Source organism: Equus caballus, chromosome 5 (genome assembly GCF_041296265.1).
Source record: "Equus caballus isolate H_3958 breed thoroughbred chromosome 5, TB-T2T, whole genome shotgun sequence".
Classification (NCBI taxonomy): Eukaryota; Metazoa; Chordata; class Mammalia; order Perissodactyla; family Equidae; genus Equus; species Equus caballus.
The window spans coordinates 2,420,521-2,446,590 of NC_091688.1; the positions used below are offsets into that span (position 1 = coordinate 2,420,521).

Below are 26,070 nucleotides of genomic sequence, written 5' to 3' on the forward strand. Positions count from 1 at the left end.
TGGTTTGCTTGTTTCTTTGTTTTAACCAATTAGGAATAAAAGGACACTTTCTTAACTTGATTAAGAATAGCCTATCTGAAATCAGCAGGCTGCATGCTTTTATCTGTAAGATCCCGGATGCAGCCCTAAATCAAGAGCAGAGGAAGAACGTCGGCAGCTTGTCGTTTCCTTGATCGTCCAACACTGTGCTAGAGGTTCTGTTCAGCGCAATGAAACAGTTAACAAAGACAAGGGCTTTAACTACAGGAAAGGAGGAGAAAATCTGTCACTGTTTGCAGATGTCCTGGTCCTAGAAAACCTCAGAGAATTAATTTAAAATGTTTTAAAATTGATAACACTCAGTAAGCAGTGTCTAGATAAATATACAATATATATTTTCCAACAGCTAATTAAAACATGAAGTGAATAAAATTTTGCTCACAATAGCTAAACAAACCTCTCAAAAAACAGGAACCCTAGGAATACTCCTAGCCAGATTCAAACCCCAGATGAATGGCACTCAGGTCTTAGAGATGGTTGGTTAGCTGAGCTTCCTCCGCTGGCTGTAAACGACCTTTCCAGCCCCGGCACTGAGGGCGGTGGACGGCTTTCATCTGACTCCTGGGTTTCTCTTCCCCAAGATCACCTCAAGAAATGGTTCTGGTGTGGGTTTGTGGGGCTGGAAAATTTTGCCAGTCTACATGTCCCTCCACCTTTTAGCTACCATTATTGTCCCTCTCCTGCTATGCATTGAATGTTTGTGCCCCCCTAAGTTCACATGTTGAAATCCTAACACCCGAGGTGATGGTTTCAGGAGGTGGGGCCATTGGGAGGAGATCAGGTCACGAGGATGGCGCCCCCCGAGAGATTAGTCTCTTATGAAGGAGACTGCACAGAGCTCCCTGGTCCCATCTGCCAAGGACGATACAACGAGTGAGCTGAAGAGGTTCAGACAAGTCACAGCGCCCCGAGAGCCCACTTCCAAGCCGTGACCTCCACAGATGCACGTCTCCCCTGGAGGCCGAGCTGCGTGGCCAGGGCAGGCTGACTTGGGCAGTCTCAATGAGACAACCAAGATCCCGCCAGGTAGCAAGTCCAAATGGGAACTATTGTCAATTTGCAGCTGCCACTGGGTGGCTTGAGGGGTGGGCCCATCCACACTGGAGACTATGAAGGTGGTCAGGCCCAGGCCCACCCTCCATCAGCCTGCAGGAGCTTGGTGCCCAAGGCCAGCTGAAGGAGTGGGAACTGCACATGTGCGGGTCATGCAGGTCAAGATAGCCCAGGACCTGGAGCAGAGAAGGGGTGGGGAGAAGCCGGGCCACAGGAGCAGGATCTCGGGGACACAAGTCATCTGTCCAATTCCAAGCCCTAACCTACGAATGCACATACTAAACAAGCAGAGCTACAGCTCACTGCGCAGCCTCACCAGCGTGGAGGCAGGGGCTGGCCCAGGTATTGTTTCATAAGAGACACCTGGGAGCCCTGAAGGCTGGCAGATGCCGGGATGCCAGGCAGCAAGCCCCGATGGGGACTGACTATAGCCAATTTGCATCTGCCGCCCCAGGGTGATGTTCGAGGGTTGGGCCCCCTCCACCCTGGAGACTCTGAAGCATGGGACACTGCTGAGACATTTCCTACACCAGGAGAGGGGACAACTGCAGCAGCCAGCACAGCACCTGCTGCAGAATTCTGGATGGGCCCGGGGGAGTGGGAGGAGGATACATAAAAAGAAGACTTGAGCATCCTGGTGGGGGCTCGAGGCTTGTATGACCTGGTTGTGGGGACAAGGAAGAGCACATACGAAATACCATGGGACAAAGGGGAATGAACATACAGCGATGAAACCAGACCCTATGGACGTTTAGGCAGATTGGGTCCAAGAATGTTAGGATCAGGTGGACTCAGACAAAAGATCCCAGACAGAGAGGGTTTCTGACCTCAGCTGAGAAAGCAGGGTGGAAAGTCGAGCGATGGGGAAGAGGCAGAAGGAAAGGCAGCGGGCCTGAGCCCACGCAGGCTCTTAGTCGAAGCCCCAGGGACTGACCTAACTGAAGTGCATGGGGAAACGTCTGTGCCTGGACTCCGAGGCAGCCAGGACACTCTGGAGCAGAGAGCGGGTGTCCCAAAAACAGAGATCTGGATGCCAATGAGCTTCTGATTAAGGTCCATAACGAACTCTGCTGTGATTGCTTGCAAAGGTATGACATTTTACATCACATATATCATAGAGGTTAACATTAGCAGCCACCCTGATTGCTTACAAGGGGAAGGCATTCTTGGAGCATGCTGTTTAAGAATGGAGTTGAGGGGCTGGCCCTGTGGCCGAGTGGTTAAGTTCACGTGCTCTGCTTTGGTGGCCCAGGGTTTCGCCCGTTTGGATCCCGGGTGCGGACATGGCACTGTTCATCAGGCCATGTTGGGGTGGTGTCCCACATAGCACAACTAGAAGGACCTACAACTAGAATATACAACTATGTACCGGGGGGCTTTGGGGAGAAGAAGAAAGAAAGAAAAAAAAAAGGAAGATTGGCAACAGATGTTAGCTCAGGGCCAATCTTTAAAAAAAAAAGAAAAAGACAGATTCCCTTGGGCCCTCAGGCACACTGAATTAGAATCTTGAAACAGTGGGTCTGGGAATCTGCATAAAATAAAATAAAATAAAAAATTAAAAAAAGGATGGAGTTGAAAGTGTGACCCCAAGTGCTCACAGAGGTTTAATTGACGGTTGATGGGCAGATGACTTCTCAGATGCCCTGCTGATTAAAGAGAGCTGGGGTCACGTCCTGAAGAGTCTGGGCCACTAAGCGGATGACTGGGGCCAGCTAACAATTGGAAGCGACCCTCACAGTCATTGCCAGTCATGTTGCTAGTAACAAAACGGCCTTCTGTTTGTGATACCTGTATGAGCTTAGAGGGTTAGCTGCCTAAATCTGTCTGAACAGTTGCCTGTGTGAGTAATCGCCCTTTGAGGAGCACAGCCTCCAGAACAATGAAGTCACTTTCTCCTGTGTAGTGTATCATCGAAGCCTCCAGGGAGCTGTCATGCTGCCCTCCTCCGGGTCTGTCCACAGGTGAAGCCTGGATAAAAACCTCTCCAAAACTAGAGAAACTGATTTGCTACTGGCAACCAGCAGATGATTGATTACGTGCCAGTAATGGACTCGGAATATACAGGAGACCAGAATAAATGTGACATGTCTTCAACGAATTCTCGTTCTGAAGGAGCGAGCACCCGAATATCCACCACGGAACCGCTGCAAAATCCCATGAGGGACAATGTCGTGCTGGCCAACAAGGCCCACCAGGGTGAGGAGGAATTTTATACCCAGTATCAGTGAGTTTTTTGCTCCTGGGATCAGGACAGATTTCTGGGCCCAGAGGGGCCCCCAAGAGGCCTTCAACCCAAGCCCTCAGCCTCTAAACCAAACAAATCATAGTAACTCTATCTTTTCTGGGGTTTCTTTTGTTTGTATATTTTTTTGAGGTCCTCCTAGCTCCCTCAAACATCCTTTCAGGCAGGAATTTCTACACTCAGTCCCGAATCCTGGAGTAGAAACCTCTTGTTCTTTCCCTTCCTTGCCAAATACATCCTCCATGAGCTTCCAGGGAAAGAAGTGCATGTCCAGGTGTCTTAGGAGAACTGGCTCGAATGAGGAGCCAAGACTCCACAGCTCCAGGGAAAGTCAGCGGGGCAGCAGAGCTGGGAGGCTGGGACTGTTCCAGCCCGCCCCTGTGGGTCATTGCTGCTTCAGATCCTCTGTCAGCCTCACACTGCCATCGTGTGGCTCCAGGGCGAATCCCAGGTCACTCTTCTTTCCTTTCCTCTCTTGAGCTGGGTGAAGGGGTGCCAGGAAGGCGGCTCCCCATCCCTCAACCCTGGCCCTGCCCTGCTCAAAGAGATAACAATTTTATTTTAGCTTGCATATCCCACTATCATTGCCCCTAGGAAACAAAGGTGTCCAGAAATGTCCTGATTATTAAGGAGCTTTATCAGTCAGTTTCAACCACACCTCTGGGTTCCAGACCCAGGAGTGCGCTGCTGCAGCCTGGGCTGGGGCTACAGCTCCTTAATAGATAAAAGACCTATTTACATAAAAAACAGACACAGTCATCTGGAAAATTACTGGCTTATACCAAACAACATAAAAAGCCATTCTGAGAAATCCCCACAGTCAGCCAATTAACCTCCTCCTGCGTCCTCTGCCCTGCCCTCGCCTTTACCCCCTGCTCTCACAGGGGGTCTAAGGGACTGAGTCTGCGTTTACAGAGTGCACAGAATGCCGTCAATGTCTTACGGACGTGCCCAGAGACAGCACGGTTCAGTTTCTCCCGGGGTTAGCTGTCAGAAGTGAGAATGAGCCCAGCGAGCAGAGAACCTCCTCCTCGTTTCCTGCGGGGCTCCCCTCCCGGAACACTAGCTGAGGCGCGTGTGCCATCTCAGACTGTCTGCGAGAGCTTCCTACAGGTGCTGCCAAAGCTGGCACTCAGATCCAGACAAGGTCCTGCCATTGCTTTCAGAAGCCTCTTGGAACAGGCTCCCGAGCCCCAGCCCAGTGTCCAGTTCTTCCCCTTTCGCCTCACCACGGACAGCACCAGCTTTCTGGCAAAGATCAGGTGCAGCCTTTCCATGGGAGGGACACCGAGGGGCCCAAAGCCACCACACAAGTAAATCCCTCCTGTGCGACGCCAAACTGAAAATAGAATAGTGGTGTTATTTGCTACTCTTTGCTGTAGACGGCAACGAGTAGACACAGAAGGTGCTCTGGCCGTGACTCCAGGTCTCCTCTCCTCCTCTCTAAACTGTAGGGTCTCTTGGGCCCAGGGCCCTGGAAGTCACCCACCAGATAGACACAATCCAGAGCCAGGCCATCATTATCTTCTCTAACATCAGTAGAGTAGTCTGTAGTCTTACAAATTCCTCCCAACAAGGAGAGCACTGTTATTTCTATTTAACAGATGAGGAAACTGTTGCTCAGAGAGATTGGGTAACTTGCCCAAGTTCATCCAGGTAGCAAAGGGGTGAGATCAGGACTCAAACCCAGGTCTTCGGGGTACAAGGCTGGTGTCACTTCCACCTCCCAGTCATGACGAGGACAAAGATTTATTTAGTACTTACTGTGGGCACTAGAGTCAGGAACTGCGGCCTGAGGGCAGGTGGCTTATGTTAGCAGGGGAAGAGCAACTTCAACAGGTCAGGCTGTCTTGGGAGGCCCCTAAGCCCAGCTCCACCCGGGCTGAGGGACAGGGAAGCAGTGGTTGGATGTCAGGGACTGACATGGGCAACAGAGTGCAGCGGAGAGACTGTGGGTCCTCACATCTGCCTGGAACCTTGGCCCCATTAGGGACTGTGTCCCTCTCTCTAGTTTTCTAGCACTGAAAGGTTGAGGCTTTGCTAACTCAGAGACACTCGTCTTAGGTCCTTTTAAAGAAGCCTGAGGAGACTTCTTAGAGCCCAACAGCCTCTTAAAGGAGTATATTCCCAGAGCCAGAGTCACTCCTCAAAGCTGCCCTAGGAGTGGAGGGCAGAGAGTGCATCTGGTCCCTAGAGCTGCTCGCAGGAGCTCCTAATCACATTAGCAATTCCTTACATTAGTATAGAGATCATGCGCTTACGCACCACCCATGCATCCACAGTTCTGTCTGACCCTCAAACGGAGAGAGCAAGGACTAGCCAGCATTTCACCCATGTTGGTCGTCAGTGGTGGCATGGTGGCAAACACAGGATCCAGTTCTGCTGACTTTTCAGCTGATGCTCTTTCCACCATCAAGGCCTTCTCTTAGATTAGAACTGAATTAAGGTGAGGAAGCTACCCCATGATATAAATCCCTCTGGAGACAATGAAGAGCAGGACAAAGCCCCAGATTCTACCTGCCCTGCTGTCTTTCCTGGCATGAGCATTACAGGATTGAGGGCAAAAGTGGACAGTGGGACCACGGCAGGACCCACAGTCACCAGAATTGAGTAAAAGGATATAAACGTCATTGTCATGAAAATCCAACGATTCTTCTAGAGCCTGGGAGTCAGAAAATGCCCTTTGTGTTTCTCTGCTGTAATGCCCTTACCAGTCTTGCAAAGTCATGAAAGGCTAGAGCTGGGAAGAGATCATCTCTGTTCTACGGGGAGAAGACTGAGGCCCGGAGAGGTAGGTGATTTGCGTAAGGTCATACAGATACCTGAAGGCAGAGCTTAGGTTCAAATCCAGGGCTCCTGACTTGACCATTGCATGCATATGATCTATGAGGGAGCTCTGAAGAGGCGAGGAAATCCAAATGATCACGTCACACTTTCTCAAAGGATGTCTCCTCCACGCAGCCCCGGAGGAAGGAGCAGTGAGGATCCCTGGGGGGACGAGGGAAAGCAGCCAGTCTCTGCTGCCTCTGGGGCCCCCTCCCTCTCTTCAGTCTATTGTGAGCATTTTCATCTCCTCCCTTCCTCCCTCTTTTCACACTCACCCCCATGGGCCACACCGATGAGAATATGCAATACTTTGCTCCCATCACCCATCACCCACCCCCTAAAGGAGGGTGGTACGGGAAGAGGAGGAACCAGCATTTGCAGAGTTTTTACTAGTTCCAGGTGCTATACTAAACCCTGCCTCTCCCTTCCGGAGACGGGTGGGCACGGCAGGCGAAGCCCTCACACACATTCAGTTTTCTTCATTAAACAACCCTCCCTCTACAAAAAAAAAAAAAAAAAAAAAAAAAATTCCAGGATCCAAACAGGGTCCTGCTCACAGTTTCACTTCTCCCCTCTCGGGTTGGGCTGGGGTATGCTAGTCAGGTCAGAATGGGGACAGCCAGCCAAGATGGAGACCAGCCTCTGAGTTCCCCCCACCTGTGGACCCCCAGTCAGGGCCGTCCTGGGCCCGTCCCAGATGCGGGGTGTGTTCCCACACACCGTGAATGTGGCAGGATCAGGGAAGCAGATGGTTTGATTCTCCCTGACTTCCAGCGTGTGAGACTGGGAGCGAATGATGGCAGCCATTCTGACCGCCCCACCCTGCCTCAAACTGGGTTCCCCTCTCTCCACCCATGACCCTCCCAGCATTCATACCCAGAGCTGAGATGAGCAAAGACCCTCTGCTAGCCCCATGGGCGGCACCAGACTCTGGGGAGTGTTCCCTAAAAGATGCCGGTCTCAGTGATGGCTTCCCCATCCACCGGCTCTGAGCCCTTCAGTGACTCTTGGGGCCCAGGCCTCCCACGGAGTTTGGGGCTGAGGCCGAGGGTGGGCGGGCCGCTGGAGCGTGTCAGCAGCGTGGTGCGGCGACTGGAGAGGCTGCCGTTGGAGAGCTGCCTGCGCATCCCGGGCCGGGGGCCCCCACAGCAGGCTAGATGGCGCAGGGGGCGCGGCCACAGGTGGCTGTTGAAGCCCATGTAGATCCAGGGGTTGCAGCAGCTGCTGAGGTTGCCCAAAAGCATGGAGATGGTGAAGGCCACATTGGTTGAATCTGCCGAGAGAGAAGCACGAGAGGCCTTAGAATTACGGAGCTTGAAGGGACCTGGGAAAGAGTCCGGGCCCCCACTGAACAGAGAAGGAAGCCGTGTCCCAGAGAGGAGAAGGGACTCACCTGGGGTTCTGTAATGAGAGAGGCACACAGCTAGGCCTTCAACCAGCAACTCCTGACGCCAGAATCTTACCTCACTGGTTTTCTGTTTTGTTTTGTTTTCTAACTACAAGGCGAAGGTGGGAGCTGGGGTTTGCTCCAGGTTCGCTTCAGAGGTGTAAACATAGCCATGGACGGGACCAGCCCAAGTAGGAGACATTGTCTTTGTTCCAAAACCTAGACCTTGAATCCTGTAATGGATGTGGCCCCAGGATGAGGCAACTTCTGTAAAGCATGCAGGGAAAACAGCCATGATTCTAGGCCAACTTCAGTCACCCCATCCCCATTTATGTCACAGATTTGGGTGCACACTGCCTTCTGGGCTCTGTCCTCCTTGACCCCTCAGGGGCAGTCCCACTCATCTGTCATTCAGTCATTGAGCATGTGAGCAGTGACGATGCCAGGCTAGTGCTGAGGACCTGGGAGGGCAATCAGTGGGGCCTGACTGCCCTGCAAGGCCCACGGCAGCATCTCCAACCGCAGCAGAGGGGCAGACTCTAGGCAGACGGCATCCAAGCATCCCGTTCCAGACCAGAGACCACACCCAGGGAACGCACCATCCCGCAGGAAAGCACTGATTTCTCTCTTGGGCAGTCAAAATGTGACAGTGCAAAGACCGATAAGATTCCTTTTAGGCACAATATACTTTCTGAAGACTAAATGAAACTCCTCATGCCAACAAGAAAGCTTCTGGGACAGGCCCTGACCTCCTGCTAGATGCACCATGGTTAGAGCTAAGGCACGGTTGCACACTGAATTACCTTGCTTTTCAGCAGAGGTTGTGAAATCATTGAATTCAGTGTCAGAGCTGGAAGGAACCTGAAGGGTTATGGCATAGACTTGAACCCAGGTCATCCCATGCTAAGGCAGTACTCCTGTCCCCAACACGGTTTCAACCAGCAAACTCAAAGGTAAAGCTCATGTGCCTACCCCATAAAGCTCTATGAGAGCCTCAGAAATACTGGTCCCTCATGCGCATCTCCCATGGGTGTGCTCTCAAGTGTGGCCACTCATAGCCCAACGGAAGGGAAGGCACGGGGTGAGAATGTTTGAGAGAAGTCATGAATTGTAGGGTTGGGAAGCTGAAGGCACCTGGGCCTAGATGGACAGGTCTGGGACACAGAAGTGAGGTGAGGAGGGAGCACCTGTAAGTGGAGGAGGGACCAGCCTCAACAGCAAACACAGCCTCCTTCCGTCTTGCCTAGGTTGTGGCCTGCCCCTCGTTAACGCAATCCCGAGGGGCTGCAGAAGACGTGGGAAGTTGCTTTGGCTAAGAAGCGGTATTCACCCCATCTGCTCCATCAGCGTATATTCAGTACCAGGATTAGGCCAGGGGCTGAGGCAGTCCACATGTTCCTTTGCTGGGGAAACACCTGTTTGGTTTGGCCCCATCTGAGCCAGGCCCAGTGCAGGGCTGGAGATGTGCCTCGAGCACTGGAGTCTGCAGAGGCCCCACCTCTCAGCCCCTGAGGGCAGATCCACAGCCCCCAGTCACAGGCAGCTGCTGTGTCCTGGCAGAAACTCAGCTGACAGTTGGGGACAGGGGCGAGGACAAGGAGACTGACAGACTTTGACCAAAGACTCAGGGACAGGAGGCTGGGGTGCTGTGGAGGGGAACTGGGTATCCTGGAGAGTAAGTTCAAAGTAAGGAATCTCAGCCCAACTAAAAGGGCCCCAAAGAACTTCCATTTATGGGAGGGACCACACCATCTGTAAGACAGCACTTAGTTCCCGCACTCCTTGTGCAGAGAGGCCCTCGGTAAACGGTAAATCACGCTTCACAGGTGAGGAACATGGCACTGAGGGACGGGCTCAGGATGATGCTTCACAAGGCCGGCAAGCAGGAAAGCCTGCACTGGCTGACTGGCAGGATCCCCACCTTCTCATAGGTTCCTCAATAAAGGGCTGAATGACCATCTCACCCTCGGTGCCATTGGCTAAGCTGTGATTGTTGGAGGTAAAGCCATGCCATGGATAAAGCTTGCCTGTAAAGACCTGGGTTCAAGTCCTGGCTCCATCTCTCACCACCAGCGGCACTTTGGACCAGTTATTTCACCTCTCTCAGTCTCAGCTTCCTCAGACATAAAGTAACGAAGGCCACCTCCACAGAGCACAAGGACTGAATGTGCTGGGCACAAGGAAGCCGTCCTCCCTCCTATTCTGTGCCTGACTAGAGCAGGGAAGTCCCTATGCTTGGTTAGAATTAATATGCTCATTGCTTAAAGGGTAATTTTTAACAGCCTCTTGTCCAGACTGATGTCTAAAGGCAGTTAAGAAGGGACACGATAGGACTGTAATAGTTTGGTATTGTCTTCAGACTTCTCTTACAGGACTGTGTTAAATTCATGAACAGCCTTCACCTTATTTTCTCTCTCCAGAAAAGCAAAGCCTTTGGCTTGAGTGTGTCCTAGGATGAGCAAAATGAGATCAGAAACAAAAGCACAGGGAAGGGGGACCACTCCCTAAGAGCTGGTAGGAATTGGTCACCTGAGTCCTCAGCCCAGTGAACTCTCAGGAAGCTTCCAGAGGAACCTGTGCACAGGCCCCCCTACAGCAGTTACACGCTATACCTATTATAGCTCCCGCGCTGTGCACACAGCACGATGCACTGCAGAGCACACAGTCACCCTATCCACAGACACACAGACAGGCTAACACGTATTTGTCCCCACACCCCACTCTTCTTAGGGGAGCAAGAACAGATGTCTTTGGCAGGGAAAGCATTTGGCAAGATCCAACATCAATTTATGATAAAAACTCTCAATAAAATGAGTGTAGAAGGAAAGTACCTCAACATAATAAAGGCAATATATGACAAACCCACAGCCAACATCATACTCAATGGTGAAAAACTGCAAGCCATCCCTCTGAGAACAAGAACAAGACAAGGGTGCCCACTCTCCCCACTCCTATTTGACATAGCGCTGGAGGTTTTGGCCAGAGCAATTAGGCAAGAAAAAGAAATAAAAGGAATCCAAATTGGAAAGGAAGAAGTGAAACTCTCGCTGTTTGCGGATGACATGATTCTATATATATAGAAAACCCTAAAGAATCCACCAGAAAACTATTAGAAATAACCAACAACTACAGCAAAGTTGCAGGGTACAAAACCAACTTACAAAGATCAGTTGCATTTCTATACACTAATAATGAACTCAGAGAAAGAGAAATCAAGAATACAATCCCATTTACAATCGCAACAAAAAGAATAAAATATCTAGGGATAAATTTAACCAAGGAGGTGAAAGACCTATACACTGAAAACTATAAGATATTATTGAAAGAAATTGAAGATGACATAAAGAAATGGAAAGACATTTCATGCTCATGGATTGGAACAATAAACATAGTTAAAATATCCATATTACCCAAAACAATCTACAGATTCAATGCAATCCCAATCAGAATCCCAATGACATTCTTCACAGAAATAGAACAAAGAATCCTAAATTTTATATGGAACAACAAAAGACTCCAAATAGCTAAAGCAATCCTGAGAAAAAAGAGCAAAGCAGGAGGCATCACAATCCCTGATTTCAAAATATACTACAAAGCTATAGTAATCAAAACAGCATGGTACTGGTACAAAAACAGATACAAAGATCAATGGAACAGAATTGACAGCCCAGAAATAAAACCACACATCTACAGACAGCTAATCTTTGACAAAGGAACCAAGAACATACAGTGGAGAAAGGAAAGTCTCTTCAATAAATGGTGTTGGGAAAACTAGACAGCCACACGCAAAAGAATGGAAGTAGGCCATTATCTTACACCACACACAAGAATTAAATTAAAATGGATTACAGACTTGAATGTAAGACCTGAAACCATAAAACTCCTAGAAGAAAATATAGGGAGCACACTCTTTGACATCAGTCTTAGCAGCATCTTTTCAAATACCATGTCTACTCAGGCAAGGGAAACAAAAGAAAAAATAAGCAAATGGGACTTCATCAGACTAAAGAGCTTCTGCAAGGCAAAGGAAACCATGAACAAAATGAAAAGACAACCCACCAACTGGGAGAAAATATTTACAAATCATATATCCGACAAGGGATTAATCTCCATAATATATAAAGAATTCATACAACTCAACAACAACAACAAAACAACCTGAGCAAAAAATGAGCAGACATTTTTCCGAAGAAGAAATACAGATGGCCAACAGGCACAGGAAAAGATGCTCAACATCACTAATCATTAGGGAAATGCAAATTAAAACTACAATGAGATATCACCTTACACCTGTCAGAAGGCTATAACTACCAAGACAAAAAATAAACGTTGGAGAGGATGTGGAGAAAAGGGAACCTTCATACACCGCTGGTAGGAAGGCAAACTGGTGCAGCAACTATGGAAAACAGTATGGAGATTTCTCAAAAAGTTAAAAATAGAAATACCATATGATCCAGCCATCCTACTACTGGGTATTTATCCAAAGAACTTGAAATCAATGATCCAAAGAGATTTATGCACCCCTATGTTCATTGCAGCATTATCCACAATAGCCAAGACGTGGGAGCAACCCAAGTGCCCATCAACTGATGATTGGATAAAGAAGATGTGGTAAATACACAATGGAGTACTACTCAGCCATAAAAAAGGACAAAGTCGTCCCATTTGCAACAACACACTTGGACCTTGAGAGTATGATGTTAAGCGAAATAAGCTAGACAGAGAAAGACAAACACCATACGATTTCACTCATATGTGGAAGATAAACAAACACATGGACAAAGAGAACAGATTAGTGGTTACCAGAGGGGAAAAGGGTGGGGTGGGCGAAAGAGGTAAAGGGGCACATATGTTTGGTGATGGATAAAAATTAGACTACTGGTGGTGAGAACAATGCAGTGTATACAGAAACTGATATGTAATAATGTACACCTGAAGTTACACAATGTTCTAAGCCAGTATGACCTCAATAAAATAAATAATAAAAAAAAAGAACAGATGTCTTTGAACACCACTCTCCGACATTTAGGCCGCCCAGACACAGCCCCGCCTTCCTGAGAACAAGCTCACCCTTAGACGGCAAGGCCATCTAAAACTGTCTAAAACTCAGGGGTTGCCTTCTCCCTCACCCCAGAAAAATGACCAGAACAAAGCCTTCCACGTGCCAACTGGAGCACAGTCCTCTTGAAGGGTCCCATTTTGTTTTTCACGTAGGAGGAAGGCCCCTCTCCTCCTCACTTTCAGAGGCCGGGTTATGGGCGGGGCACGGGGTTGAGGAAAAAGACAAGGAGACAACAGGCCTCGTTCTGCTCATTTTGCCTCTTCCCAGCTGTGTGGTCTTGGGTAGGTCACGTTTCCTCTCTGAGCCTCTGCTTCCTCATTAGCAAAATGAAGGGGCTGAACTTGGAATTTCAGGGTTGTCATGTGCCGTGCTAACTAACCGAAGCGGATGTTGAAAAGGAGTCAAAGTCACGCCCAGGTGCAGGAGCGAAGAGTGCTGAGAGACACAGTGCATGAGCCACAAGTTGCCACCCTGGACCAGATCATTTGAAAATCCCTTTCAACTCTATCATTCGACGGTTCTAATGCTCACCAAACAGACTGGCAGTTCATTGGCCAAATGTACCAAGGGTCATATTTCATTAGGGCCACATAGTATTTTTAAATGGTTACATTAGTTACCAAAAATTTAGAATATGGAAATTTCACATAAAAGATACTCCCATGGCATCGGTAGGCTGGATGGGAATTGTAGTGCTCCTTTTCCAGGGGACAGGCACCATCTTTCTTAATTACTTCACTCCTTTGTCACTTCCCCAGCCCTGGGAGGCACTGGACCCCTGCCCTGACCCTCATATGCTCCCTTCCACACAGACAACACACTTGCCTTCATCAGGCGCGTTCTCGTCCCACACAGACCACATCTGGACGCTGAAGAAGGGTGCCCAGCAGGCGATATAGGCCAGCACAATGATGAAGGTCATCTTCACGGTTCGGATCTTGGCCCTTGAAATGGTGCTGATGCTGCTGACGCGGGATGGCAGCCCCTGCGTGGCCGCAGCCGGGGCAGATGGTGCAGGCCTGTCCCAATTCCTCCAGCCCCCTCTTTCTACCCTCCAGGCCCGCGTCTTGCCTTTTAGGTTCTTACAGATCTCGTGGCAGATGAGGCTGTAGCAGGTCGTGAGCATGGCCACGGGCAGGATGAAGATGGCCAGGGTGGTCCAGGTAATGTAGGCCCGTGGCCCCCAAGGGAAGCGGAAGTCTGCCCAGCAGTCCAGCACCCCGGTGCCCTGGATCACCTCCCGCAAAGAGAAAATGAAGACTTGAGGGAGGCTGAGGATGGCGGCTAGCAGCCAAGGAGCGGCAATGAGTGGGTAGGCGGACTGGCTGGGCTGCCGGAGGCTGCGCAGTGGGTGACAAACAGCCAGGTAGCGGTCCAGCGTCATGGCCAGCAGCATGTAGGTGGAGGCAAACATGCTCAGCACCTGCAGGTACTTGATGGCCCGGCAAAGGAGGTCGGGGCCCCAGAAACGGTAGGTGATGTCCCACAGCAGCTGGGGCAGCACCTGGAAGAGCGCCACCCCCAGGTCAGTGAGGGCCAGGTGCAGCACAAACAGGTGCATGCGCGAGAGCTTGCGGCCCAGCCGCCCCAGCATCAGCAGCACAGTCAGGTTGCCCCCTGTGGCCAGTACCAGGACAGTGGCCAGGACTCCTATCTCCACCTTGGCCAGCTCCTCATCCCGGCCCAGCCAGGGTGTTGTGGCATTGGGAGCAGAGAGGGTGCCCCAGGGAGTGGGGTTGGCAGCCCAAGGAGTCCCAGAATCCATGGTCAAAGTTGGCTGGGAGGAAAGGAGAGGAGGTGGGGGGATGGATGCAGAGTGTGGGTGAAAGGGCAGAGGGCTGATGGCTGAACTTCGGTAGAGAGGGAAAGGTTTAAGACGGAGAGAAAGGAGAAGGGCGAGGATAACAGGGAGAAAGCTGCAAGCAGGTGGAACTAGTTAAGAGGACGCGGCTAGAGAGGAGGAGGGAGAGTGAGATAAGGAAGAATATGCTGATGCCAGAGAGAGGAGGGTGAACCTAGGAAGGACGAGAAGGAGGGACCAGGGTGTCAGGAAGGGAAGAAGGGATGAGGCGGTGCAGAGTGAGTCCTTCGGAACGGAAGGAAGGCTGGGGGAGCTGCCACCACTCCCAGATCCACCCCAAATTCACTTTCTCCAAACTCTTCTAGAAGCAGAAAGCGTAAGTCCCTAAGCCCGCTTGGAGGCGCAGTCTGGGCCATCGGCGTCGCCCGCCGGCGGAAAGCCCCGCGAGCCGCGCGCCCAGGCCAGCGACAGGCGGCAGGGGGAGCGCCCGGCCGCGCCGCTCCTGCCGAGCGGGTTTTATGGGCACGCAGCCCGAGCCTTGCGGCCCCTCGGCGCCGGTTGGCTCCTGCAGTGGAGGGCGGAGTGAGACTCAGACACCCAGCCGGCGGGAGGACTACGAGGCTGGCTGGGGACAGGCGGCAGGTCAGGGGAGGGAAAGGAGAAAGGACAGAGGGGGCGCTGGACCCGGGACAGGAACGAGAGAAGCTCACCAGCTCGCTGACCGACCCACACGCAGAAAGACAGACAAACTCTTCTACGCTCTCACCCTGGAACCGTCGGACTGTCTCCCAAGGCAGGTGCATACCTAGGGGGCGGGGATGGGGTGACTCACCCACGCGGGGACCGTGGGGCTGGCAGAGTCGTAGGGCGCACCCCCTGGCAAAGGGTCCAATATCTGCAGGGGTGGCTAGGTGGGCGAGGAGGCGCCCCACACAGAGCCCTCTGCCCTTGGAGTGACGTCTGGCTGCAGACACTGGTGGGAGACTTGGAGCCACAGAGGGACCAAGTGAGGACAGGGTGCGTGTTGAGAGAGGGAATGGTGGTGACAGGAGAGAGGCGGGGGTGGAAGGAGCTAGACCCTGGAGCCCCGGTGCACTTGATGCAGGAGGCAGATGGGAGAAATTCCCAGGGCTTGCGTCCTCAGGGGACGTCTTACCAGCTGCCTCCCGGGAGTCTTCACACATAGTATCCTAAACACAGTCAACCACCTGTGAGGTAGAAAACTGAGGCCCAGAGAGGTTACTTGACTTGCTCTAGAAGATCACAGAGCAAGGAAGCAGTAGAGGCAAGCCTATAACTGGCGTGCGTGTTTCCAGAGCAGACTGGACTAACACCCAGGACGCACAGGCACAGGTGCCGACGGAAGTACAGATGGAAATAAACCACCACAGCCCGGAGGCAGCTGACAGCCCAGCAGAGAGGGCAGTGTGTGGAATTCGCTTTATATTAGTACATATACAAGGTGGATTATTGGGACCCTCTCCAGAGCAGATTAGAAATTCGTTAGGAGTGACAAGGCATGGTCCATGCCCCTCCAACAGGACAAGGTCCCTCATTGTATGGAGGTCCTCTTGCGTTGCCTTTTAATCAAACCAGACCCCCATTTACAGTGTCACCCACCTGCCCACGCATCCAGTTAGCATCACTTCTTGAAGCGTCTCCCTCCTAAACAGCCTAAAAATTCCTCTCCACTTCATCCCACTCCCACAGTTCAGATGCGCACTATTTCTCACCCAATACTGCAGCGTCCTCCTTCTGTGCTCTGCAGCCCGAGCTCCACCTTCTCAAGGATTTTGCTTTTCATGAATGACGATTTTAAGTCTCTCTTCTGGATCATTTCCATCTGCAGGCAAACAAACTCTAGTGCTATCCATTATAGGAAAAAATGATAACCTTCCTCAGAAGATACCCGCCTCCAGCTACTACAGTCTCTTCCCCTTCACAGCAAGACTTCTCAGAAGGGCTCTCTGCGCTTCTCTCTACTTTGTTGTTCCCCCTAATTTCTTTATGTATTCATTAAAAGTATATATATTTAAACATATGTCTTTAAAATATTACATATTACGTAAATGATATCGTACTATATATACCATTCTGGAACTTGCTTTTTAAATTCTATTTTATTTTTGAGACCTGTCCATGATGATACATCGGCTAGATCGGGTTCATTAATTTTAACTACTGCATAGTATTCAGGCATGTGAATTTAACACATTTTATTTATCCAGAACCCTACTTGGATAATTTAGGTTATTTTCAAGCTTTTTTTTCCTGTTAATTTTTTTAAAATGCTACAATGGATATTCTTATATGTGTGTCCTTGTGTTCATGTGTGAGAATTTCTCTCAGATGTACATCCAGAAATATACCCTGGGTATTAATATCGTTGGGTCATACAGTGTATCAATTTTCAATTAGATAGAACCATATCTTAAATTTTGTCTCTAAAATCTCTTCCTCTTTTTCTTACTTTCAAAATGTTTTTCACAATTTTGAAACTGTGAAATTTGGTATCAGTTTATCTAGTTCTATAAAAAATTCCGTAGAGCTTTTGGTTGAAAGCATTGAATGTAGAGAATAATTTGGGGGAGAACTGACATATTTGTGATTTTATTCAGATCTAGTCTCATGTCCTTCAATAATGTTTTATGACTGTCTTCATAAAAGTCTTCCCATCTTTTGATAGATTTATTCCTGTCTACCTAATAGTTTCTGTTGACATTATATACAGAATTTTGTTTTTTCACATTTTCTAATAACTAATTAGTTACTGCCAGAGTATGGGAACAATATTGACTTTTGATCTTGCGCTTATATTCAGCAATTGCGCTGTGTTCTCTTATGATTGGTAAATTATTTCGGCTTATCTCTGTATGTAACATTGTCTGCAAACAGCAGTCACTGTTTGTCTTTTGTTCCCAATCGCTTTAGCTCTTCTCTCCTTTTCCTGTCTTCTGGTGGTGGCTGAGACCGCTGCAGTATTGAAGAGCAGGCGTCACTGACGTTCTGACTTCAACAAGAAAGTTGCTAATGTTTCACCATTAAGTATTATATTTATGGTATGTCTTCTTCAGTTTTTAGTTTTAAAATATACTTATTTTTTAACTTGCACATAGTATAAAAGGTCAAATGATTTTTATAGTGGTTGTTCTGACAGAAAAGCAATCCCGTAGTTTTTCAACTCCCTAGAGGTAATAATTTTTTAATTAAAGAAAATTTTAATCATATACAAAAGTAGAGAGAATAACATAAGGAAACCACATGTTTCCATCACACAGCTTTAACAACTATCGATAGATAGCCAATCTTGTTTCATCTATATCTTCATCCACTTCCCCTCTACCCCAAAATTATCTTGACACAAATGTCAAATGTCATATCATTTCATCTCTAAAATTTCAGATGTGTTACTAAGCTTGAGGAGTCTTAAATGTAACTATAACACCTTACCATCCCCCAAACTATTACCATTTTACTAACGTTATCAAATATTCAATCTGCATTCACAATTACTTTTTCCTTTTTTTTTAGTGTCATTCAGTTGATTCCAACTCCTAGCGACCCTGTGGACAGCAGAGCAGAGCCCTGCCCACTTCTTTTGCACCATCGTCTCACCTTCCAGCACTGTGTCAAACAATGGTGTGCTGTTCATAGGGTTTTCATGGCTAATTTTTTGTAAGTGGGTGGCCAGGTCCTTCCTCCTAGTCTGTCTTAGTCTGGAAGCTCCACTGAAACCTGTCCACCGTGGGGCACCCTGCTGGTGTTTGAAATACAGGTGGCTTAGCTTTCAGCATCACAGCAACACTCAGCCACCACAGTGTGACAACTGACAGACGGGTGGTGTGGTCTCTGACCAGGAAATGAACCCTGGCCGCAGCAGTGAGAGCGCGGAATCTTAACCACTAGACCGTGCGGGCTGGCCTCACCATTTCTTAATTGTCTAATAAAAATGTTTTATTGTCTTAAAATTTTTAACAGTTTTTTTGAATCCAGATTCAAATAAGGTTCAAACATTGGCATTGGTTAATGTGTCCCTTTAGTCTGCTTTTTAGAGATTCCATTTCCATCCTTTGTTTCCTTTGTTCCTTGCAATTTTGATTTTGATGAACCAGACTGTTTCATCCTGTAGAGTTTCCCACAATCTATATTTCGAGACGTGCCCCTCTGGGAAGTTGTTTAGTAAGTTCCTCTGCTTGCTGAAGCCTGATCAGATTCTGGGCAGAATCTTCTTCGGCAAGAGTTCTTCAGAGGTGTTACTGGACGCTTCCGTCCGGGATGCGTAATGTCTGATTGTCTAGCTTTGTGTGATTTGCAGTCATTGATAATTATTGCATAGCTCTGTTAACTAAGCAGGTTTGAAAATTATTGTATTCTATTTCTTCATTGCTAGTAATTTAAATAATTCTGTACAGATAATCTCCATCAACTACTTGGGTGGGTACAGTTTGTGCAGGAAATACAGAATGAGTGCTTAGTACCGTTCCATTATTAATAGTTTTCTTTTTCTAATAATTATTGATATCTCTAGCCAATTTTTCTGTGATGATTGACCTTTTTATTCTCTCTTTTAGAAAATTTATGTACTTTGGTTATTACCCCGTCTGACATTTAAGTTGCAAATATTTTTTTCCCATTTTGTCTTTGATCTTTTTACTTGATTTATGGTAGTTCCTGACGGAGGCCACCATTTTTAACTCATTTAGTAGATTTATTTGCTGTTAACCTCCATATTTCTAAATAACAAACATATACTGTTATTTCTGAATTTTTTGGTTTTAAGCACTGTCTATTGGCCTTCCTTTTGGTAGAAGAGCGTACAGCGCCCTTTGATCACAGACCCACTGCTCACATACGTGCTTTCTGCACGACCATCTTCCAAAAATAGTAATGGCAATAGCGACTTGTGGTTCCCCATCTGAGACTGACTTTGTATGAACTAAAAGTTGAATCTTTAGGGAATAATAAAGATTTTTAAAGCCTCCTGTCAAATATTGAAAAATTTTAAAAAGACATGATTCATAGTCAAATAATTTAATCTAATCCTTTACAAAAGGATTCGCTTCTCTGGATTTAAATGTTGGTTTCTACATTACTAACTAGTGGACTAAGAGGCAGAGAAGTCAAAATTGAAATTGTTAGGTGACATTTCAATTAAAGAAGAAAGAATATATTTTCACACATTCAACTTGAACACCACGTTTTCAGGAATAGACCTATCACAAAAAATAAAACTTGTTTTTAGAATATGTATTTATCAGTATCTCTTCTCTTAATAATCGTCCATTTTGCCAAAAAGGTGAACCCCAAATCCTTCCTGCATTCTTGTGGGCCATTGAAAAAAATGAGGATGTGTGTCCGTCTTGTGCCACCCCATGACCTGGGCGGAAGAAAGGGGACGAGGGCATTTTCCTCCAGCGGCCTCTGGGTGCCCGGCCTGCGGCAGCCTCTGCTTGGGACTCAGAACCCTCTCAGTTTGGTGAGTTACTTGTAAGAGCTGGCGCTGCACAGAGATGCTGGTCCCTTCTTGACACACCCATCACCCACCAGGTGCTGGCCTTTCTGCCTGCCTGGGTAACCTCTGATTCCAGTTCCATAAATATCTAGATGGAGGAAGCAGTCTGGGGAGGATAAGCCATCAAGGGGACTAATGCATCTTTTATAGCTGGGAGCAGGCCTTGGTGTCACCACTGTCCTCTGTTAAGTGGATTTAACCCTGAGATTGATGGAGAGCCAGCAGGTAAGGGGAGTGGGTGTGGATGAAGGGAGGGTGGCCTCCCGTCGGTGTTGATTTCAGGGATTCTCCAAAAGTCTCACTTTGCTCCTCTCACCATAATTTATCTTGTACAGTCACAAGATGTTGGAGTTGAAAGGGACTTGTCTTTTGGTTCAGACCAAGAGGCTGAGGAGTGATGGAAAGAACCTCAGAGACCAACAAGTCCCATTCTCTCATTTTCCAGAGGAAAGTCCAACTGAAAGCCAAAGATGCAAGTGAGGTTCTCAGCATCACAGGTGCGGGAGGGGAGAGCCTGACCGGCCCGAAGTCTCCCCGGGTGCCCTTTCCTCCCCTTCCGAACAGCGCTCCCTCAGGGCACTGCTTCTCTAGCCTGCTGCACGGGAGACGCTCCTGACCAGTTGTACAAGGCACAGACCCCACTGCGGAGGCTCTGATCCACCGCCGTGTGCTGTCTCATCAGTGCAGCTAGTAAAGCCGAGCGGTGCCGGCACGCTCCATAAACTCGTGTCAAACGTTAACTCAGAGCTAATGGGCACAAAGGAATAAACGCATTATCTCCGCCAGCTAACGTTGCCTTATTCTTTTCAAATTTATTGTAGAAACTTTTCGACATTCATAAAAGTAGAGAAAATAGTATAATAATTTGTATAGTATATAATTTGCCTTTTGACAGAGGTGTTCTGGAGAGGAGATGAGAGAAGGGACCCTGCTGCTGCTCAGAATTCCAGGAGCCAGGGTCAGGGGGTCTGCGTGCGGCGTCAGGGAGCCTCTCCAAGGCAGCCCACGGGACAGTGGCTGCGAGAGACGCAGGTGAAGGGACCCAGTGCCCAGGCTCCCAGCGGCCAAGAACAGAGCAGGCAGCTGAAGAGGAGTGGCCCTGAATACAGTGGATGCCCCTGCCCCACCCAGGGCAGAGCCCGGCCCCAAGGAGGAGAGGCGGAGTGAGTGCCAGACAGCGTCCCTGGTCCCTGGCGCTGGGGCTGAGTCTCTCTGGGGTGCTGAGCTCTCCGATGTGGATTCTTAGAGCAGGAGGTCATCCTGGTTTGCTCAGGTAACACTGTCCTTGACTTCCTTGGAGGGACAGTTGAAATTTCCTCCATTAATTATCGTCAGTTCACAAGAAAGTTTTGGTTTTTCTTTTAAGCTCATTGTGGCTATCAGAACTGCAATAAGTTTCCTTGGCGTTTAATGAAATGATGGCAGTGACTCACAGAGGTTAAACGCATAGCAGAGCTTGCTAGTTTCCGGGAAGGCTGGCCCCTAGCGGGCTTAGTGGGCTTGACTGTGGCTAGGAGCCTGGAGAGAAGGGCCCTGGGGCAGGGAGGGGAGCTCTTTAGTCGATCCATAGAGCTGATGCGTGCAGGTGGGCAGCATGAGGTGGCCACGGTGTCCATTATTTGTCCCTGATGATTATCATATCCCCAACTCTGACCAGGTTCTTGGCACATAGTGAGTGCTCAATAAATGTTTGTCGGAAGGATAAATGGAAGAGCTGGATAGAACGTGGGACCTAAAGGTGGGAAACCTACTTCTCCTCTTGGGACTCTCATGTAAACTGAGGTAGCTGGGCTGGTTGGTGTGTAAGGTCCCTGCAGCTCCTCTTTTATGGTTCTGTGATGGTTTGGTTGCACAATACCCTCCCCTACGCGGAGCTGTTGGGGCTAAATGTCACCCCTCTCCGGAGATGTTTACAACAGGCCTTCTGAAGAGCAGCGCCAACCAGGGAGGAGCTCTCATTCTGGAAATTCAGAGCTAAAGGGGCCAGGAAATTCACAGTCACGGACCTGATTAGTTTTGTGGGGACAGATTCTGAGCCAGAGTCCCAGTCAGCAGCCGGTATCAGCGACTGCACCACAGGCCATGTCTGGACGTCGTGAGCAGGACCAGGTTCTAGGCTGTGGTGGGGACGTGAGGTCGGGGAACCCATCCTGAAAGGCAATGCCCTCTCTGAGAGCCTCCCACACTGGCCACGCCCACGTGCCCTTCTAAATTCACATCTTCTCTTTAACATATTTCTACCTTCAGCATCTGGGTGTCCTGACTGCCCCCATGCCACGAGAGTCATCGTAGAGCCAAAAACATATTTTTGAAGTACCAACTTAAAATGGAATTGTCAGTCAGTTTCTACAGTGAAGTTTTGATGAAAAGAAGGAAGATACTCTGGGCAAAGGATCACACAGGAGGGTGGATCTGAGTGAACAGTGTGTTGCAGAGACGCACAGATTGATTTTGTTTGTTTGGCTTTTAGTACCTACGCGGGTCCCAGCGCGGTACGGACACTCTCAATTTCTCACTGCAACTCTGGAAAGCTATGTTTAAATTATAACATTTACTAGATATACACTATATGTTATAATAAAACTATTTTATTATGCTTTTTCCTTTCTTAATGGTCTGAGATGATTCAGAGAGGTTATGTGACTGGCCCAAGGCTCCACACAGCCAGTCAGTGAGGAAGCAGGATTCCAAGTCTTTTCCAGAATAGACTCCAGAACTCAGTCTTTCTGCCATCGTGTGCTGCTCTTGGGTACTTGGAAGATATGACATAAAAAGATGGCAGCATCAACATTGCCTACTTAATAAAAACAATATGGTGATAACAACTCATATATACACGCCCTCTGGAGTTGAAAAATTGCTCTGATCTTAATTATCTCTTTGACTCTCTCCATAGTTCTCCAGGGGGTATTCCAGTCCTAATTTTACAGAGAAGGATATTGAGGTTCAGAGGAGCTAATTACTGGGCCAGGATCGCACAGAACGTAAAGACTCATATGGAGGACTAAGGCAAAAACTCTTTGGGGTCTTCATAAGAAGTATAAAGGGATTCTGAGAGCAAAACTTTTGAGACCACTGCTGTAAGCCAATCCTTCTCAGCTTTCCATTTCTGCCTCTTTTTTCCACTCACACAGAATTGAGATGCAGAAACCATAGACTCGCAGAGCTTTAAACATGAAGGGGCTCTCAAGACTTATTTAGCCCATTGGTTTCAGAGTGGAGCCTGAGAGCTCCCCAAGGAGCACCAGGGACTGACTGCCTTGGGGCGAAGGGAAGGCCAGAGGCCGTGGCTGGGGGGACCCCCAGGAAAAATTATTTGTAAAACTGGCACGAAAGCCTCTCTTACAAGGGATTGCCTTTGCTTAGGAAAACACCTAACAAACTGCAGGGAGATAGATGTGAGACCCTGCTGGTAAACAAGGAAGAGATGGTTAAACCACTAGCAAACAGGACTTGGAAAGTGAAGAAGAGTTGGGGGGGGGGCAGGGAGGGCTGGTGCTGCGGCTGCAGGCTGGCGCCGAGGCAGCAGAAACGACTTCACAGGGAGGTCTCATCTCAGCTGTCAGCTCTAATGGCCCTCTGAGGTACACGCGTCCTCCCTGCCCCCTACAGTCCCTGCACACAGCTGCCTGGTATGAGGACATTTGGGATGGCGGGGAGGGGATTGAGAGAAGGTTGCACTCTAGATTTTGGTCAATACTGAGGCAGAGATGAAGGAAAAACTGTAAGATGCAGCACGCGCATTTAGCAGAGCCAGACGTTGGAGCCCAGGTGACTAGGGGTAAGCAAGGGCTACTGGACCTCAGACGGTATGTGGCGTGGGGGCTCAGGCGACCTTCTCCAGATCCTGAGGAGCAGGTGAGCCGGTTGATCCCAAAACAAGTGCAGCAGCCCCCGACCAGTCTCTAAACTCCCCCCAGGTGATCCCACTTTTTCTGCTGCCGGATTATTTATCCTGTTCCTTTCACAACTCGTCCCTGTGCACACAGCCACGTGGCTTCCTCCTAATGGAATCAAATCAAAGCTCTTAAGCCTGGCCTCACACACCACTGTCCCTGAACCTTCCGCTTTGGTCAGGCTGGTCTCCCACGACCCCCACGTCCACATTGCTGCCTTTGTCTCCACACCGTGGCTTTGCTGTTTCCTCCCCTGAAAATGCTGTTGGCCTCCTCTTGACTTATCCCAGTTCTACCAGGCCTGAAGGCTCCCCTCCGCTGCCGCTTTGAACAGCAGGGAAGTCTCTGCTTCCCAACCTCACAGAGCAGGTGAACTTGGTCTTGCTGGGAACTCGGTCGCGCTCACTTTTCCGTGCCTTCCTAACGAGGCTGTGAATGCACCACTTGATGCACAGAACCGTTGCTAGCTGTCTCTCGTGTCTTAAATAACCGATGAGCACGTCCCAGGATTTCTGAATTTTACATATTCTGCTTCTTGCAAAATTTATCTCAGATCATGCATCCTCATTTAGGGTTCAGGAAATACAGACTCTGTGCTAGCAGTGCAACTCAAAAAATGTGTGTAACAAGGGTTGCAACTGTGTACCCATTACAAATCTGGGCCTGATAGGCTGGGCGGGGACTGGTGGGCTGGGCGGGGACTGGTGGGCTGGAGGCTACACTTGTGTCAGGCCTTCAATGCAGCGTTAATGACTAGACTCACTGGGGCCAATGGCTGTGTGCAGGGCTCTGACGTGAGATGCTGGGGATCCATGGCCTTGTCCCAACCTCTCAGACGTTGTCTTAGGTGGGAAAGGAATGCGTCAGGGGAGGAAAGGATGAGAGTGGGCACGTGGGCAAGAGACTCACAAAGCGGCATAGCATGGTGGCCCCAGGAGCCAGCTGGGCGGGGATCCTCAGGAGAAGAATGACCTGAAAGAGCAAGTCAAACGACAGAGCCCTGCCACCACATGTGGCTAAAGGACACAGAGCAGAGGCCACTCTGGCTGGGGTCCTTAGAACAGATCCTCACGCTGGGCAGCACTCAGCGGGGTGCCTGTGGAAGCAGAACAGAGAAGTGAGCATGCCTCCTGGGAGGCAGGAGCAGCATCCCTGGCCCTCAGCCCGGCGTGTCTGTCTTGTGATGGGAGAGCCTAGGGGGCGGTGGGGAGATGCCAAACCAGGGGTCCAGGAGCTGCTTGGAGAACATGGGGAACCTCAGACAGGGACGTCACCAGGTGGCCAGAGGGGCTGTGGTTCAGAAGCACAGGTGAGGGGGGCACCCTACGAGGAGCAGAGATTTCAAGCCTGGGATCACAGCAACGTTGCTGACGGGTGGTCCGAGCCAGAGAGCTCCTCATGTTTTTTTTTTTTGGAGATTTGTAATATTGATCAGTTAAATGGAATCAGTGCACGAAAAAGTGTCAATCGCCTTGAATAACTCATCTTTGGCTGGTAATGACGTGAACAGATTATAGGGCCCCTGGGCTCCTCAAGGCCTGTTTGGGGTACTGATAGCCGTGCAAGGTGAGGCCGCCCGTGAACATGGGGAACAGAAGGCTCGTTGCCTGCCCCTTTAGGAAGAGGCTTGACTGAGTTGTTCTTCTCTCCCAGGCCCTCTCCCCCGGAGCTTCATCGCAGACGTGCCGAGGGGTTACCTCTACAATGCACAGTTGCCTTCTCACGCCCTGTTTTCTTCCCGGTTGCCCTCCTTGAGTCCTTTGGATGCAGTGGAAGCTAGGCAGGCAATTTCCTTATCTATAAAATGCGGACGCTTCGTAACCCCTTGCAGGTTTTTATGAAGATTAGAGATTACCTGTGCATGTGCCTAACAGATCTTAGAACATAGTAAGTGTTCAATGAAACGCACAGCATGTTATTTCTAATGCTGCTGCTCTTCTCTGCTCCTCCTCCTGGCTCTGCTTCCTTTTCTCTTTTTAGAAAATGAGCATACAGGTGGAAACCCAAGATTTAAAACACATTTCTGTTAGCTGTAGCTTCTTTTCTTATTCTTTCATGGAGGGGTAATGATGGTGTGAGGAGGCAGAGATGGAAGACTTCAGCGAGCTAAGCCCTCGGGTGAGACCTGGCCGTCGCTGACAGTGCCATCCGCCTCCACGCTCTCGCCTCGCTAATCCCCCAGGTGTGTGGTGGAAGCCATTTATAAGCCCCTCTCTCCTCGTTTCTCCTCCATTTTTTAAAATCACTTCTGC

The 26,070-nt window shown here is 49.2% G+C and overlaps 1 protein-coding gene and 1 long non-coding RNA gene across 7 annotated transcripts; one reads left to right on the top strand and one right to left on the bottom strand.

The window, feature by feature from the left end:
• Positions 1 to 6,974: 6,974 nt before the first annotated feature.
• Positions 6,975 to 14,374, bottom strand: AVPR1B (arginine vasopressin receptor 1B). Its single transcript, XM_001489521.4, has 2 exons — positions 13,435 to 14,374; positions 6,975 to 7,433 (listed from the first exon to the last, which is right to left on the bottom strand). The coding sequence occupies exons 1-2, from the start codon at positions 14,372 to 14,374 to the stop codon at positions 7,105 to 7,107; spliced, it is 1,269 nt and encodes a 422-aa protein (XP_001489571.1). The 3' UTR covers positions 6,975 to 7,104.
• Positions 14,375 to 14,812: 438 nt separating this feature from the next.
• On the top strand, positions 14,813 to 22,522 carry LOC106783141 (uncharacterized). Of its 6 annotated transcripts, none has more exons than XR_002807805.2 (6): positions 15,002 to 15,207; positions 17,342 to 17,469; positions 17,942 to 18,085; positions 19,707 to 19,886; positions 20,073 to 20,147; positions 20,368 to 22,522. It is a non-coding gene; the product is annotated as an uncharacterized lncRNA (long non-coding RNA). The 6 variants fall into 6 exon arrangements; XR_011438432.1 differs by having other exon boundaries at positions 20,258 to 20,707; XR_011438433.1 differs by having other exon boundaries at positions 17,942 to 18,049; positions 20,258 to 20,707.
• Positions 22,523 to 26,070: the final 3,548 nt, after the last annotated feature.

What these genes read in the sequence shown, in the direction of transcription:
- AVPR1B (XM_001489521.4), bottom strand. Translation starts at nt 14,374, where the DNA reads ATGGATTCTGGGACTCCTTGGGCTGCCAACCCCACTCCCTGGGGCACC. An exon ending in CGAGAACGCGCCTGATGAAG is followed by an intron (nt 7,434 to 13,434) that starts GCAAGTGTGTTG and finishes CTCTCTCGGCAG; the next exon opens with ATTCAACCAATGTGGCCTTC.